General features: G+C 49.7%; 1 protein-coding gene across 1 annotated transcript; it reads right to left on the bottom strand.

The window, feature by feature from the left end:
* Nucleotides 1–524: 524 nt before the first annotated feature.
* Nucleotides 525–950, bottom strand: LOC141574328 (mitochondrial import receptor subunit TOM22 homolog). Its single transcript, XM_074349090.1, has one exon. It carries the CDS (start codon nt 948–950, stop codon nt 525–527), a length of 426 nt encoding a protein of 141 aa, XP_074205191.1.
* Between the last annotated feature and the right edge of the window lie 16675 nt (nt 951–17625).

Here is a 17625-nt window from a genome sequence, read left to right as displayed (position 1 = left end):
CCCATCCTGTGGCTAAAGCTGCTACAGGCCCGCCCTTCCTCCTGTTCCAACATACGTGGAAATTCACAGTGGCTGCTTCACAGAGCAGCTGTAATGCATTTTGTATTTTATAGTGTTCATGTCCCTCCCCAGCATCTCTATTCTTAAAAGAAAAAACCATCGTGAACAGTCACGGGTACATCCTTCCCAATAGCATCAGCTTCTACCCCACAATGGAATAGTGAGGAGGTCTTCTAATCAGGAGTAATTTAGTGAAACGGGATGGCCAGAGCTGGAGTAACCATCTGCATTGCTGCACTCTGGTATCAGAGTGAGGACAGAAGAAATAAGTCAGGACAGCGTGGCGGGCACAGCTGCAAGTTGGGAGTCTCTCCATGAGAATGTGGGGAGAGTTCTCCCCACCAAGTTTAGATAGATCAGTGTGCCAAAGTTAAAAAAAAAAATCATCCAATAATCAGCAGTTCAAACACTACTGAATTTTCAAACTTCTTCCACCAAGACAGGTCAACTATGGCAGTAACAATCTAGATCTTTCCGGGAAGTGAAGGTAGAGCCCCTGGCATTCCTGACAGCCCTGTGTTAGGCCCTAGAAGTATCTGCCGTTGCTGCAGTTGCTGCTGCTGCTCCATCTGCAACTTCTCAGTCTCAAAGACGACAGGAAGAACCAGGATCATGAAGGAAGTGGTTCCAGTCCACAAGGCTTCCCTGGAAAACCTGTACATTTTTTGAGCCACGAAGAGGGAGAGATCAAAAGTAGCTCCAGCCGCAGACCGGACGCTCTCTGGCAACATCTCTGTCAAACCCCACAGTCTCTCCGACAGGGTCTCATCTAGCTCCTCATCGTCTTCCTCTTCCAGCTCCTCTTCAGGCTTCTCGGCATCGCCTTTCGGAAGCAATTCGTCCGGGGACAGGGGCGCCCCAGGGCTGGCGGCAGGGGCGGCGGCAGCCATGGCTGAGCCATTTCCCTAACTTCTGATTGGTCCGTTTGTAGTACTTTATTTGCCTGGAGCTCACTCCTGACTGGTTATTCCTCTCCCTCCTGATTGGTCCATTTCTACAAAGCTTGTTCCTAATTAGTCAACTTTTGTTATACCTTATTTGCATATGATGTTGCAAAGTGTAAACTGGCAGCCTATAAAAGCCTGTGTAAACCTACAGATGGGGTCCAGGGCTTGGAATGTTAACTCCTCTGGGCCTTCTGGTGTAATAAACCTGAGTTCTCCAACTCTCCGAGTGCTGCTTGGTCTCTTGCCCAGATCCAGGTTGCTGTCACAACAGAGCTGTAACACGTTTTTCTGCAACAGACTACAATTTTTAAAATAGACAATACCCTTTATCAAAAAAAAAAAAAAGAAATGAAAGTTAAATTATAAATTAATAAGTTAAGTTTTAGAGAAATAAATAAAATTGTGTTTCTTGCACACCTAAATTTGGGAAAAGAGGTAAGTAACTACTACACAACCTCATCTTGGAAAAGTCTCAGAAAGAAGGCGAGGGAAGCTGATGAGAAGCTGTAAAACCCTCCACCACCCAAGCCTCTGGGAATTTATCCAAAAGGGAAGAGGAAGCACAGATCTGTAGAATGTCAGAACTAGAAGGTGCTTATTTAGCGGGGTGCAAGCCCACATTCCTTAGACTGGCCCATGCAACCCAGCTTCCTCTCCGCCGATACCTCCCGCTTCAGCCACACTGGACCGCTTGCTGTTCCCCACACCTATAATGAGTGTTTGAACCTCTGTGTCCTTGCCCACACTGTTCTTTCTGCTGTTCCCCCTTGTGCACTGAAAAAATCCTACTTTAAGACCAAGTGCAAATGTCACCTCCTTCAGTGAGTCATTTCCTGTCCCTCTCAGGCAGCATTCATCCATCCCTCATCTATGCCCCTTAGCGTGTTGTGCACTTGGCATTGGACTTACTGGCTTATATGTCCCTGTCTTCTGTCTAGAGCCCCTCCAATCCCTGCCGCCTACCGCCACTAAAGGGCAGAATATTGCTTGACTGTGCATCCCATGCATTGAGCACACAGCTGATGTTCCATAAATACCTGGTGAGTGAATTAATCAGGCCAAGCGTCTGTTAGACAAATAGGGGACTGAGGCCAAGAAGGGTAAGAGACTGATCAAGGATTCCCACAGTTAGTGGGTGACTGAGCCAGCATTTGAACCCAACACACCCAGGGTGATGGCCAAGGAATGGCCAGAAATTGCATTCATGTAAATACTCCAGTGTCACGCAAAATTCCCGTTGGTCCCACAGTTGCTTCCTTGAGTTTCTGATAAAATGATAAATGTAAGGAAGTGTGATAAGTGGGGAACATCGCTGGCATATGCATTAGACTGGTATTTGAGGAAGAGACATATGGGGGGAAATGTTACAAGGACGTTATGTAGTGTGCCGGGTGTACTTCTGAGGAAGGACAGTTTCTAGAAGCCTGCTTTACACTGATGTGAAATGATAGCTCATTATGAATAAATCAGATCTGACACACAGCTCTGTAATGGCCAGATTCTCCACTCACCAACACTCTTGCAAAACAGGATATTCACATTCAACTCATTCCAAAAAAGCAACTATCTAGGCTTTTCCAAGAAATCTCCGTAGACAGATAAGCTTTAATGTTCCACGATTCATTGGCTCACCAGCCCACAATAAGCCAGCTCTGTCTAACATCTAAAACAAATTCTTCCTTCAAACTTGTAAATTCTCATACGATTACACATTGAATGAGAGTTCACCAAACACACTTTAAAATGTCCCCCATTGTTGCAGCTTGCAGCAAAACAAAACTGAGTGTGTGACCTGTAGCATGACTTTGCATGCTTCCAAGGTCTTAACTAAGTCTCTAGAAAAAGCTCCTGACCAAAGGAACACGAGTAGTGGGTAGAACTCTCACCCATTCCAAACAAAAGAAAGGCTACTTCCATGTGGTCTCCGCCAAATTTGAGGAGTATAGGACTGCTCAGGCCATGCACTGAAGAAGACATGGCACCCTCCACAAGGACAGCCAGCTGTGGGCAGATGCAATACAGTCTGTTTTTATAGCCAGCACAATCCTGTCCTGAAAGTCACATCAAGCCCTCTCTACTGCCTCCCCTTACACTTGGCAGGTGACCAGACCACCCACTCTGTGTCAGAGAGAGCCCTCCACCGGCAGATCTTCCAGTCCCCTCCATAGCAAATGTCCGAGGCCCACCACCCTCCCCTTCTCTCACATGAGTGAACAGCAGGAAAACACCGCTCACCGGGGTGGAATCGACCTCTCTGCTGCCCTCCCTCATAGCATCAGGAGGTAGGGATTCCAGAGATGGTGTCTAACCAGGCTACCCCAGGGGCTGGACACTCAGATCATGAAGATACCAAATATCAGCTGTTCAGGGGTTAATCTGTATAGCTTTGAAATCCACGAAAAACCAAACACCCTCTTATGAGCCTCAAATTGAACAGTGATGGGCTAGGCAGGGCTGAAGCGCCCCATGGAGCAGGGGAGGTGTCCTCTGGGTAATCCACAAGCAGTCCCACCTAGGAATTACCATCATCAGCCTACTCTAACTGAGCTCACGCAGGGTGTCTGGCAGCATCCTTTAGTTCAGAATGAGAAACAAATAAAAACGGAAACCAGAACAGGTGGTGTCCCCACCACCGAGGCAAGAGCCCCATACAGGGGCAGGAGGCCCAGCTCTGCTCACCAGGGGCCCTGAGAAGAGTCAGAATTAGGCATCAACTTCGGTTCTCACACGGAGATGGGAATCAATAGTGGTTAGGACGTTAAATACTCCCCAGAGTGCCTTGCTGAGGACTTCTGAGCATGGCAACGTGAGGTCGTGCGGGGTTCTGGGGACTCTGAACCCAGAAAAGGAGGAGTGGGCGCCAGCTCCATCGGCCAGGGCTCCCAGGGACCTGCCTATCTTTCTGCTCAGTGAGTCATTGGGGTTAATCCAGGAACAAGAACAAGAGTAAAGACTACTTTCCAACAGTGGGTGGGTGAGGAAGCAGCAGGTGGGAAGGGAGGAGGGGAGCAACTTCAATGGAAACAATTGCATTTGCTGCTAAAAAAGAGGCAAAGAAGCAGTCTGGGAGAAGGCAGCTCCAACTATTGGAAAAATAATCAGGAATAAACAGTCGTTTATCCAAGTACAACTTCTCCATTCCCTCTAGCTGAGCCTCTTTGCTGTGCTGGGTATATTTAGAACCAATGTGAGCAACCAGTTATTTTGTCCACCATAGCCATGGAAGTGTCTAAGGGCTCCTACCAGGGCTGGGGATGGGGGATGCGAGGATCAGTGGGTAGAGATGCCAGCCTCCCCCAGACCGAAGCCCCGGGGTGAGGAAACCCCCACAGGAGCCGCCCTGGTAGGAACGGAGCCCAGCAGCGGAGCCTGGCACAGCCTCTGAGGCGGCACTGGCTCTGAAGGCAGTGGCAGGGGAATCTAAACAAGGCTGAGGCCTGCAGGGCCTGGATATCTTCTCCCAGCAAGGCCTGGAAGCAGGTGATGCAAAGGCCAGAGCACGCCTGTCTTCCAGGCACAGCAGCGCGGTGGGGTGGGTCCAGCCGCTAAGGGACCAAGTCAGACAAAGAGTTTATCTTTGCACCCCAAGCACCAGGCACAAAGTCATGTTAAACTAGGGCAAGGGGAGACAGTATGGGTTAGATACAGAGCCAACAGATGGTATGAAAACCACTTTCTATGATGTCATAATCAACTTGGACACACACACACACACACACAGATTTGGAAGGCAACAGCCAGGGAATAAGATGACTAGAGAGAGTCCCGCTAGCCTTCTCCATCCCAGCATCCTCATGCTCCACTTCCCAACAGTTCAAGGAAAATAACTCGGCCACAAGCACCTCCGAGTCACCCCAGACATTCTTGATAAATCTGTCCACAGGAGCACACCTGCATGAGGGAAGGAAATCACAGGTGGGCCAGTGAGCCAAGAGTAGCCACGTGTTTTCAACATGCCTGCTACCACTGGGCACCGCGACAGCTCTGGGATACCATGTGAGAAGACCCACCTGCACCTGCTTTTGCTCACAGACCAGTAAGTGGTCAGGTGAGTGTTGTCCTTGACCTCAGCAGAGTAGGGTCAGCTCAGGTGCTCAGCCCACTGCTCATAAAAACACCCATTTGCCCTCATCACTGTATGGATCACGTAACAGGATTCCCACTGCAAGTAGCAGAGGAACCCCTGCCGGTACAGGTGTCTCAGTTCATCTATAAACGTGTTCCTGAAAAGTGGGCTGTGGGAGGTGTTATTAAGCCAGAAAAACAAGACACAGTTAAGTGTCTAAACAATGACCTCTTTTTTACAAGACAACGAACAATTCCCAATCTGTACACTTCTGTGTTTTAAAATGACAGCATGACAGAGAGAAGGACACAAGAAGATGCAAGTTGGATTGCGAACATGGTAGAAGGTGCCCAACAGTACCAATAAAAAGAGGGGTACTGCAAAAAACGAAAAAGAGACAGGCACCCTTTAAACCAACTCAGCATATCTTACAGGACATTTCGGATCACAAAGTAACATGCAAATTAACTGTTCTATGAAGTGGGTCTCAGCACCCCAGAGGTTTGCCCCCACAGTCTCAGATGCTGCCCCTCTGGGGCAGGCTCTGATAGGCACAAGCCCTTTTTAGTGGGGGGAGGTAATTAGGTTTATTTATTTATTTATTTTTAATGGAGGTACTGGGGATTGAACCCAGGACCTCGTGCATGCTAAGCTTATGCTCTGCCACCTACCTCTTCTAGGTTTATAGTGTCTTGTCTTATATTTAAGTCTTTAAGCCATTTTGAGTTTATTTTTGTGTATGGAGTAAGGGAGTGTTCTAGCTTCATTGACTTATATGCAGCTGTCCAGTTTTCCCAACACCACTTGCTGAAGAGACTGTCTTTTCTCCATTTATATTCTTGCCTCCTTTGTCAAAGATTAACTGACCATAAGTCTCTGACCATAAGTAATAAACTGGGCCACCTATTCTGTTCCATTGATCCACATGTCTGTTTTTGTGCCAGTACCACACTGTTTTGTTACTGTAGCTCTGTAGTGTTGTCTGAAGTCTGGGAGGGTTATTCCTCCAGTTTCATCCTTCTTCTTCTGTACTGCCTTGGTGATTCTGGGTCTTCTGTGATTCCATATAAATTTTAGGAATATTTTTTCTAGTTCTGCGAAAAATGTCCTGTATCCCCTTTATCTGGAATATTCTCCTCCACCTTTTGCTTGGTTAATCCCTAATTATCTCTCAGACTTCAGGACAGACATGACTACCTCCAGAAAGCCACCCTCAACTCTCAAGACCAGGTTCTGTGTTCTCAGGTCACCCTGCACTCGGGCCTGTAGCAGCCTTTATCCCACTCTGTTATGATTGCCTGCTGCTTGACTCTTTCTCCCATTAGACAAAAGCTACCTGGGGGCTAAGCCTGTACCGTGCTTTGTGGTATCCCCAGAGCCTGACTCAGAGTAGACTCTGTTAACTGCTCGTAGGCTATATAAATGAAGGCCCTTCACACAACCCCAGAGAGATGCTCTCCCGCAGGCTCTTCCAGGTTAACAGAGGAAGACATTAGTTCTGCAGAAGCCAAATAGCTACCTGTCCCATTAATTCCCAAAACGTGTAGCTGGCAATGGTCTGCGTTAGACAGCGCAGTGGCACAGCCAACAGCAAACAGCTGTCCAGAAGCCAGGGCAGCATGACCAAAGCCCCAGAGACCACTCTGACAGGGGCCTTGCCGGTCAGTCCAAGTCCCTGTCCTGTCCTCCCTCAGGTCAGAGCCTTGCTCACTAGTCCTGCCTGAAGACAACCCCAGCCTGCACTTAGCCCCACCCTCTTCCCCATCAGAAAGTCTGTCTTATTTTGAAGGGATCACCAACCTGAGTCCTGCACTGAGACAGATCAACAGGAACAGACATTGACACAGACCGCCACGAGTTTAGAGCTGAGGACCCCTCACACTCCAAACAAAACTGCCACCTCCACCCACAAGCCGAACGAGCCATTTAGCTGTTATCTACAAACCACACTGCCACATCTCTGATCTATGTCTTTTCTCTCAGCATCTTAAGACAATATAGAGCTAGCAAGTGGCAGAGGAGGTGGTGAAGAGAGACCAATGCATTAATTATTCAAATTTATTCTTGTTTAACTTCAGAAGTAATAAAAAGAAATTCAATATTTCTGGAAAGACTGTCTAGGCAGGAGACCTTAACGTTTCTTTGACAGATCCGGGAAATACAGCGTTCTTCTTTTATTTACTTAATCATATCTCATGCAATTAAGTCCATGAATTCTTAAAATCTAACAATAAAAACTCAGAACTGAAGGCACAAAGCAACCCTCCCTGCTAATGCCAGCAGAAGTCCCCACCCTCCGCCATCCTCATCACCCCCACTCGCTTGGGCACCGTCACTCCCTACTGCTCTGTGCCCTTTCAGTCCATGTCAGGGGGCTTTGTATTTAAAACATAAAGAATTGATGTAACTGAAAGAAGGCCCACGGCTTCTGCCACCCCAAACTTCTCATATCTCTTTCCTGCTGATCAAATCCTCTCCTGGGAATGACAGGATTAAGATGTAATGAAAAATTAAACTATCATAGCTGGAGACACAATCAACTCTTTTCATCAGTCCTCACTGGGGCTTCCAATCAGGCACCAAGCACGTCTACTCCAGGCCCTGGTGCAGGGACCCTGCCTCACTCTCCCCCACCTCCTCCTTCTCCTTCAAATCACTTCAGGGGTAGGCTAAATAAGGGCCCCCAAAGAACCACGTTCGGATATCCCACAACCTGGGAATGTTACTTTATATGGCAAAAGGGACTCTGCTGATGTGATGAAGGATCTTGAAATGGGGAGAGTCGCCTGCATTGTCCTGGAAGCCCAATGGGATGAGAAGTGACCTTATAAGAGAGAGGCAGAGGGAGATGTGACACAGAAGAACACGGTGAGATCGGGAGGCAGAGATGGGAGGGGACGTGACTACAAGCCAAGGAATGCCAGCAGCCACCAGACGCTGGGAGAGGCAAGGACCAAAGCCTCCCCGGGAGCCTCCTGAGGGAGCTCAGTCCTGCCAGCACCGTGATTTTGGTTCAACGACTCTGACTTCTTACTTCTGGCCTCCAGAACTGTGACAGAATACATTTCTGCTGTTCTAAGCCACAGAGTGCATGGCGATTTGCTATAACCACTGTGGGAAACTGAGACAACATCAAAACCACTTTTCCTCCATAGTAAAATTCTAACTTCTGCAGCTCCAGGACTGAGGCCGTTATCCTCAGTCTTGGAGAGTCCGGGATGGGACCACTCTTTACCCGCCCTGTTCCACGATACACCATGAACCTGAACACTTCTTGTGGGTCTTGGGACTTCAGCCCTAGAGATGGTCATGGCTGACGATCACGTTCCCTCCGCACTGTATGCCCCACCCCCCATGCCTTAATTCATCACTGCTTATGACTGAGGAAGCCAGACACACCAGTCCTCCTTCAGTTATCCCAGTGTTTCTAGCCACTCCCTGTGTCTGGAATTCTGTCTACTCACCCACTCGTCAAATGGCTGGCTCCTTCCTCAAATCTAAACTTAAATGTCACCTCTTAGAGAATCCTTTCCTGGCACAGCAGCAGAAAGAGTTCCCCTCCTGTTTTCTTCTGCCAGCTCCCTGTCTGTATTCTTCATAAGACTTAACCACCATTTATAATTAGTTCATGTATTTGTTTGCTCACTTGGGTTTTTTGTTTGGTTGGTTGGTTGCTTCCCTCCCAAAGTGCAGGAGCTACATGTGTGTTGTTCTCTCCTGTATCCTGAGCACCAACACAGTTACTGAATGGTAGGTGCTTAATAAACACTTGTTGAATTCCCTTAGCTGTGGAGATTATGGATGGGGAAAATGGGGATATAGAAAGCAAAGGAGACAGGGGGATATTTTTGACCATTTCCAAGTTTGAGACTTAGAGGATGACTCTGTTGAGTCAGGAAGCCAGTCTGGATGGTATATGTGCTGTCCTACCCTTACCTGCATGCCTATTCTAACTTTCCCTGCACCCTCCCCACCATCCTTCAAGGCTCATCAGCTCCCAGCATCTCCAGCCCCCTCAGCCTGTCTCCCATAGTCTCAATCTCAGCACTGCCTAGACCACAACAGGACAGAGAAGCTCAGAGAAGCTTCAAGGAAAAAGGCCATCGTAAGACCAAGGACTTATACACCCAGGGTTGGCCTCACAGGCTCTCTGGACCAGCAGCCTTCCCTCTTCACTTGGGTATAATTTTTAAGGCTGTCTCGATTTCCTGGTTTGCACTTTCGCCCTGTCCTGCTCCAAACCAGAGAGCTGTCAGACCGCCGGAGCCCCAGCACCTGCACACACTCATCCCTACCTGACGAGCACGGCCACCACCTAGAAACTCCGGCTGCCATGCCTCTACTCATCAGACGCTCTTGGACCCAGGCCAGAATCGAGGTCATCGGGCCCCTTTGGACACTGTGATGTAGAAGGCTGGTCACCCGCCCCAGGACCCGAGTCAGGGGAGTTCCTTTCAGCCCAAATCACCCAGTCTCATTCTTCCCTCCTCCCCCAGCTGCTTGGGTCCCAGAGCTGAGTCACCATGATTACATCTGGGCCACTGAAACCCACAGTGGGCATCTGTGGTCTTGTCTGGCCAGCACCCTGTCTTCTTTAGAGGCTTTGCTCCTCCCACATCAGTCATGTGATTCTGATGGGAAAGGTGAGGATAGAACCTACCTGACCTCCCAACACAGGGTTGGCCGTGTGACGGAGGCCCAGCCAAAGTCACTCATCCTCATGACCTGACTGGTCAGCAGGTGAGTGTGTAACCCAACCTGGGCCAGAGTGGCCCCTCAGATTTCACGTATGGAGACTCAGAGAGACGCTCTCTCTTTTGCTACACTCAGATTAGGAGGCCTGGAAATCTCCTCCTCCTCACCATTCAAACAAAGTGTACTTGTAATACTGAGGAACACAGTCAGTACTCAGAACAAAGCAGAGGAGAAAACACGAGTGAGGGTGAGCGGTCAAGGGGAAAACGGAGGACAGCGTTGTTTGAACTCTTGGTCCAGTGGAACCGGATCTGGATCCATCCTTACTCTTTCCAGTTACATAAATGAAATGAAAACCTTCCTTTTTCACCGTAAGCCAGCTGGAGTTGAATTTCTGTCTCTTTTAACTGAAAAAGCCCTAATATTTCACTGCCACGTCCTCATTGATCTCTTTCCACACACACTTTCCCGGCCACCTGACATGACACTGAACCTTCTCGTTGGTTTACTGCTTCGTGGTAAGGCTTGCTCCCCCCTCAGCTGGCTGGTAGCGCTCTCTGCAGGGGTGTTGTCCTAGAGCTGCTCTGATGCCCAGGGTTCAGGGTCAGTGCTGGCACATGACAGGTGTGGGGGCTCATTCCATCCTAGATTCTCTCATTCCTGGGCAAGCTGAGCTCTACGAGTCCTTGTGAGGTTAGATCGAGTCCCCCCTACCCTTGGATATGAAGGGAGGGATGAGGGAAGGGAAGAAGGAAGGAGGGGGAGGAAAGGGGAGGGATGCTCAAAGGCCCAGAGAGCCAGGCTCCCCTGGGTCTCTTCTTTCTGCCACAGGACTCCCCTGTTCTCAGGGAGCAGCTGCTGGGACCCGCCCCTCCCAGCCCCAGGTGATGGAGGGCTCCCAGAACCAGGTGCCATCACTCACGTCCTCCATGGGGGCTCCAGGGAAGTGCTTCCAACCTGACTGATTGCAGACCCAGAGAAGAAGAATATCACATACATGAGTTTCCCAAAATTAAAATGGAGAATGGGGCCTCAGGGAAGGCTGCCTGGATAATTAAGGCATTAATTCAGGCTCTGGTTTGCCTGAGAGCAACGGGCTCTTGAGAGCGCCACTAAATTCCTCCCAGTAAATATTGGCAGCTCCAAGGCAGTTCCCCCACCAGGGTGCAGGCTCATAAGAGAGCCTCTTCCTCTCAGTCCCCTGCCTGTCATCCTCAGGGAAGGTCCCAGAAGCAGGAGAGTCAGGGAGTTGACAGCCTTTACTCAAAATGCCTGATGAGTTAGGGCTGGATAAGGTCTGGAAAGATAACTACACAACAGACACTGAGGAACAGAGAAGGGAAGGGACTTCCTTGAGTTCACAGAGCTGTAAGTAAGAGTGGAATCAAGAATTCAAATGTCCTGATATCAGGATAATACATTTCCAACACATGTCTTGGAGCCGCATCCACAACACGCCAATATGCACACACACGTGCACACGCGCACACACACGAACCCATCCTTTCTGCACAGGCCTGTCTCCTCACTGTCACCCCATAACTCTGTGCTCTTCTTTGAGATGCTCCCCAGCCTGGCAACCCTCACCCCTTCCCTGCCTCTCTGATTTCACCCATCCATGAAGCTTTAGTTCAAGGTCTCTCTTCTATCATCTTCCGTTTTAACACCAGGGCTTCATTCTCTTCTGGGAACAACTCCAGCATTTGGAGTTTTCATACAATACACCTTAGCCCTGAATTCTTTGGTGTAGAGCTGTTTTATCTCATCTTTCCAATAAGACTGCAAACTCCCTGCAGATTCCTCTCAGGAATTCCAGCCTACCCCAGCCCAGCCCACAGTGACAGCGCCATCACCGCCCACTCTTTGGAAATCGGGGATTCGAAGCCAGTCCAGGTTTCATTGAATTTGTGGCCTTAGACAAGCCCTACAGTGCACCTGCACCTCCAACCCGCCCAGACATGAGCATAAACTCCACTGAGAGCCAACTTTATTCCCCATTCTGATGTCCCTCTGCACCTTCTCTCTGTCCCATACAGCCAGCCCAGACCTGCCACCTCCCTGTTCTCCCCACGTGTCTCCAAAAGCACCCAGATGCTGCCATCTGCGAACTCTGTGACGGCACATTCAACAATTGCTCCGCTCTCCCCGCCCACCTGCAGTGCCCTCTCGGGGCTTGCCCTGGAGAGGGAAGGAGCAGCGTGGCTGGTGGATGGGCACCGGCTGGGGAATTCAGGCTGGGTCCTGGGTTCTGGTCCTGTCCCCACCCCAACTCCTGTCCACATGCCCATGTCCACTCACTGCAGGCTCTGGTCTGTTAGATGAGGATGTTAGGTTCACGGCTGCTCCCCAAAGGGCATCTGCCCTGTACTTTTTTATGACTTGAGCAGACATCAACATCTCACACACAAATGACAAGCAGAGCAGCTAAATCAGGACACGGCCTTAAACCTCCTGGGCACGTAAGAGAAGAAGAAGGAAAAGAGCCCTTTTCTCGGAAATCTGGCTTGTATCCCCCAGAAAAGAGTGTGCAGTAATCACCAGACGGCACGGACATCTGACACATACACTCACTCGATCACCACCACACGTGACTTCCCAGGAGCGTGGCCATGGTTAATTAGATCTGGGGCCCAGCACCTGGTATCAAGGCTCATCACTCAGATAATAACAAGCAGGACTGCCATCAAACAAACCATACTGACCCTCTAAGTCAGCTCCTCAGATCACGAACGTTTTCCTCAATCTGTGAAATAAGGGATGGACAAGACACGGGGCAGGAATGATGAGACCCAACCTCACATAGGAGAGTCAGATCTCAGGTTCTGAAGCTCGAAGTTATATACGCCCCTCTTTCCCCTGGTGACCAAGAGTGCCCAAGGACGACCCTTCATCTCCACCGCAAGGCTGTCCTGTCCACCTAGACCCCATCTAAGCTCAGAAGATAGCTCAGTGCTGGGCACACCTGGCATTAACATCCTCCCTCCCAGAAACATGACTTGGAGGAGTGCGACCGAGTCTGTCATTACAACTATCGGTGACACTGTTCACTTTAGAACCACAGGTCACCAGGGTGGACGGCATCTGGAGAAGGTGACCCCCCCCAATGCCCTCCCACACTCCAACTGCCACCAACTTATCAGTAACCAGATGTTGCCAGTCTAAACAGCTGGTCCAACAGAGAGTCAGCCCATCTCAATAATGTCCAAGTGTCACCTACTTGTCACATGAGCAGATGAGGGTCAGAGCCCAGCTCCTGTTTCTCTCCCCGCACACCCCCAGCCTGGCCCGGGGTAGGGTCCCCTCGAGCGTTGCCTTTTTTCTCCTGGCTGTCAGGTGAGCAGCCGCCTCTGGACTGGCAGCCTGAGGTGAGCTGCTGTCCTGCAACACTGATCATTAATGCTGTGCAAAAGGCCTTTTATGCCTTCAGCTGGGACATTGTTATTTCTTGATAAGAAGGGGAAATATTTACTGTCTTAGAGCCCTTCTGACCAGAATCCCCACAAAGCACAATACCCAGGAAGCCCTCTGGGGTGAAGAGGCCCCTCCCTGCCCCTCTCTCCGCAGCAGACTGTGGCCGCTTACTGTCACCAACTCTATCACCCAGGAGAGCAGACATAGTCCTCAAGCTTAGACTCCACAAGCCCACAAATGACTAAAACAGGCAAAGTGAATGAGGCCTGAGGCCTGAAGACCCAGGATCATAGAAGGAGGAGGAATATTCTGCATCTCTTCAGCTTGGGAGGATGGTTGGGACTTCCTGGCTCCACGGGCAGGCATGCTTTAGAGATAATTAGACCAATCCTAAGAGAAATCAGGTTAGAACTAAAATAAATAAGGCTGTGAGACAAGCCTGTGGGATGCTTCATTTCTGTGACCCCAGAAATTGTGCAGGGAGGTGGTGGCCATTCTCCAAAGTCAGGGAGAAGGGATGTGAATAAAGGAATTTGTGAGAGTAAAGATTTCCTTGTTTCTAACTCTAAGGCAAGGCTGGGAAGTTCCCATTACGAGCCGTGGTCCTCCGTGATTAGCCCCCATTCAGTCAGCAAGCATTTCTTAGATGCCTGACTGTGTTCTCAGTAAGTCTATAAAGATCTCTGTACCGGGCAGGCTGCCCCCAGAGTGTACTGTCCAGGGTCTGCTTCCATAGAATGACTCCCAGGGCAGTCCTAGCAATGGTCCTGTGGGTCCTGTGGCAGGTGGGGTCAGCAGTCATTTCCTCCCAGGATCTGAGAGGAAACCACTGGAGGCCTGGGGTCTGGCAGGCCTTGTCCTTGGCCATTGTGCCAAGGATTGGTCTAATTATCTCTAAAGCATGCCTGCCTGTGGAGCCAGGAAGTCCCAACCATCCTCCCAAGCTGAAGAGATGCAGAATATTCCTCCTCCTTCTATGATTCTGAGTCTTTGGGCCTGGAGTTCCCACCAGTAGAGGTCCAGCCCTTTGCATGAAGGAAACATGGTCCCAAGAGCCTTCAATTAAAAGCCAGCAGAAGGTAAAGGCATTAACCCACACCTCAGACTTAAGACCCAGGGTTTTCCCCAAGGCAGTTTTGTCTGGGAAAGCACCATTTCACCTGGGAAGGCACCAGAAAAGCTGATTCCTGTTCTCCCTTCTTCTTCTTACAGCTTCTCTGAGATAACATTTTTTCCTCCTCCTTGGTGACCTTCCAAACTCTTAGGCAGAAAAACATCTGTGCTCTCAGAAGACTTGAGGGGACACCACCTACCTCCCAACACCCTCTCTCCCTGAAGGTCTGTCTGCCAAGAGCCTCAGCTCTTTTGCCTAAGACAGGATGCTTGTGAAAGGAGCAATGTGGAGTGTGTCGTGGGGCGGAGAGAGTCCAAGAGGAAGTTTTGCAGGTGGAAGAGACAGAGCAAGTGTCCAAAACGTGTGCGGGGGAGGGTGTGTTTTAAACACTAACTTATCAAGAGGGATTTGTGGGACATTGCCTTAAGAGGTGTGGCGCAGCTGTATGAGATGCAGTTGTGATCAGGACCTGGTCATTTCCCTCAAAGAGCTTACAGTCAACCAGAAGAGATAGAAACGGAGGGCTACTTCAGGGCTGTGGGATGAGTGCCAACAGGAGAGCCAAATGAAGGAGCGTTTGAGGACATGCAGGAGGTCCTGGGGGCTAGGAAACATGGAAAGGCTGCCTGGGGGAACAGGTATCCGAGGAGTGACTCAAGAGTGGGCACAAGATGAAGGGTGGGGGTGAGGGAAGAAAGAAGCTGGAGACAAAGAGGACAGTACAGGAGGGAGGGTATAGCTCAGTGATAAAGTGCAAGCTTAGCATCCTGGATTCAATCCCCAATACCTCCATTTTTAAAAAATTTTTTTAAAAAATAAATAAACCTAATTACAACCCCACCCCCCGCCAAAAAAAAGAGGATAGTACGGGCAAAAGCCTGCTGTCCTGTGATATGGCCAGTGTGGGGTGACGGAGGAGCTACTGAGAGAGGCAGAGCTGGAGAGGCAGGACCCAGCTGGGCATCATGGCTTCAGGCTACTGTGAGGAATTTAGCCTCCACCGATTGGGCAATCGTCATTGGGGGGATTTAGGGAAGAGAAGCAGCATCATGACATTGACTCTTTAAATAGATCACTTGAACCACGGGGTCAAGAGTGCAATGAAGGAAGCCTAGCTGGAGGTCAACAAGCTATTTAGAAAGCTGTCGCCTACTTGATTTCTCCACCTAATATATAATAAGCATCTCAAATTTGAGAGAACAATGCAGAATTCTTTCTCTCTCCTTCAAGGCTGCTCCGCCCCAAGTCTTCTTTCTCAGGAAATGGTATCTGATGCTCAAGCTAAATACCCAGGAGGCATCCAGATTCCTGTTTCCCTCATCACCACCACTGACCACCCACTCTATTGGTAACCAGCCTTATGGACTTCACCTCCAAAACACATCCCAAACCTATTCCATTGAAACCACCACCGTCCCAGCACCCTCACCCCTCACCGGAGTCTGCAGTCAGCTAAGGGCTAGTCCTCCCTCCACTCTGGGTTCCCTTCAACCCATCTGTCACATGGCAGCCAAAGTGCAGTCTTTATACATTTTCATGGTGAAATATAACACATATGCAGAAAAGTGCAAAACCCAAAAATGTGCAACTCGGTGGTTTATCAAAACAGACCTCCAATCATCACCAAGGTGGAAAAGTAAAATATTCCAGTTGCATCCCCAAAAGCCTCCTGCATTCCCTCCCATCACTGCCGGTCCTTCCCCGCCGAAGATAACCACTCTCTTGGCTTTTAAGGTAATCACTCCTGTGACTTCTCTTAGAGATTATTACCTAACCACGAATCCCTAAAAGCTGTTGTTCTGATTTTGGTGGATATTTGAACTCTATATAAACGGAATCACACTGCATTATTATCTCGTGTTGGATTCCCTTCACTCAGCATTTTATTTATGAGATTCCTCTGGGTTGTGGGCACAGCTCTAGTTTATTTTTACTGTTCTATGGCAGTCCATTATTTATTCATTCTACTGTTGATGAGCATTTGGGTTGCTTTTAGTTTTTCAGCTAATACAAATGATGTTGCCGTGACCAGTTTGATATTGGTCTCTTGGTGTCAGAAGAGCCTTAAAACATGGATCAGACCATGTCGCCCCTCTGCTGAAAACTCTCCAAAATCTCCTTTCATGCTTAAAATCCAAACTCCTTATCTTGGCTTATAAGGCCCTTGCTTCCTTCTCCCTCCTCCTCTTCTTCTCTCTCCCTCACTTTGCTCACAAGGTCCCCACCTCAGTCTGCCTGGTGCTGGAACAGGCCATGTTCACATCTACCTCAGGGCCCTTCCACGTGCTCTCCCCTCTCCCTAGACTGCAGATCTCAGCACAGTCGGCTTCTTATCAGTCAAGGTGCTCCTTTGACTACCTAATTTAGAGGAGATCCCAAGACCCCAGGTCTCCCTCCTTCACATGCCCTTGTTTGGTTTTCTTCACAGCACTCTTTGCTCTAGGAAGCCATCTTATTTACCCATCTGGTAACTTGCTTATTGTTTATCTCCTCCCAACTCCCTGAGCTCTTGGATCCTCAGCAACTGGAACTGTGCCTGACGTGGAGCAAGCAGTCAATAAAAGTTTGTTGAATGAAGGAGTGAATGAAAGAGCCTGTCTGCAGGAAACATGGCAGTGGAAAGGGTCTGGCGGCAGCTGGAGGAAGCAGACAGATAGACAGCAGGGAATCCTTCTGAAAACAGTGAAGAAAGAAAAAAGGAAGGAAGGGAGTTGGGAGATGAACATGGATTGAAACTCCAAGCTCTGCACCCTGGGCCAAGGGCCTCCGTCTCGCCCCTGCAGCCTGGTCTCTGGTGTGCCGAGGCTGTGTGCCCCTTGCAGCCTGGCTTCTCCCAGAGCCCAGTAGAGGATTCCCTGGGAGGGAGGGAAAACTGAACCTCCTTCAGGGCATGAGCCAAGCCCTGCTGAAGCAGAAGAAAAGGCGAGGCTGCCTTTAACCCTCATTGAGACAAGGGGAGAGGAGGGTGGAGGTGTTTCATTGTTCTCCCTGAGAAGTCAAGGCAGCAGGAGACAATGTGGGTTGTCAAACTGCCAACACGACCTCTGGAAACGACAAACTTTCCCAGCGACTGCCTCAGTAAACAGCCGGTGAGCAGCAGAGGCCGGCACCAGACTCCGCAGCCCGCAGCTGGGCTGGGGGGTGTGCTCCAAGCGGCTTGGGGCCCATCCCTGCACAGACCCAGAGCAGCCAGTCTTGGGCTTCAAGAGGGAGGACTGGGATGAGCAACCCTGAAGGTGAGATGGAAAGGCTCCTCCTGGAGACAGAACAGGAGCATGGGGCTGCAAGGCAAGGACAGCGATTGGAAGAACCTGGATGGGAAGGTGAGGGAC

The sequence above is a fragment of the Camelus bactrianus genome, chromosome 21 (assembly GCF_048773025.1).
Source record: "Camelus bactrianus isolate YW-2024 breed Bactrian camel chromosome 21, ASM4877302v1, whole genome shotgun sequence".
Classification (NCBI taxonomy): Eukaryota; Metazoa; Chordata; class Mammalia; order Artiodactyla; family Camelidae; genus Camelus; species Camelus bactrianus.
Note: the sequence above shows the minus strand (reverse complement) of the source record. Positions and strands in the feature narration are given on the sequence as shown.

Excerpts from the sequence above, each read along its gene's own strand:
- LOC141574328 (XM_074349090.1), bottom strand. The coding sequence starts at position 950 with ATGGCTGCCGCCGCCCCTGCCGCCAGCCCTGGGGCGCCCCTGTCCCCG.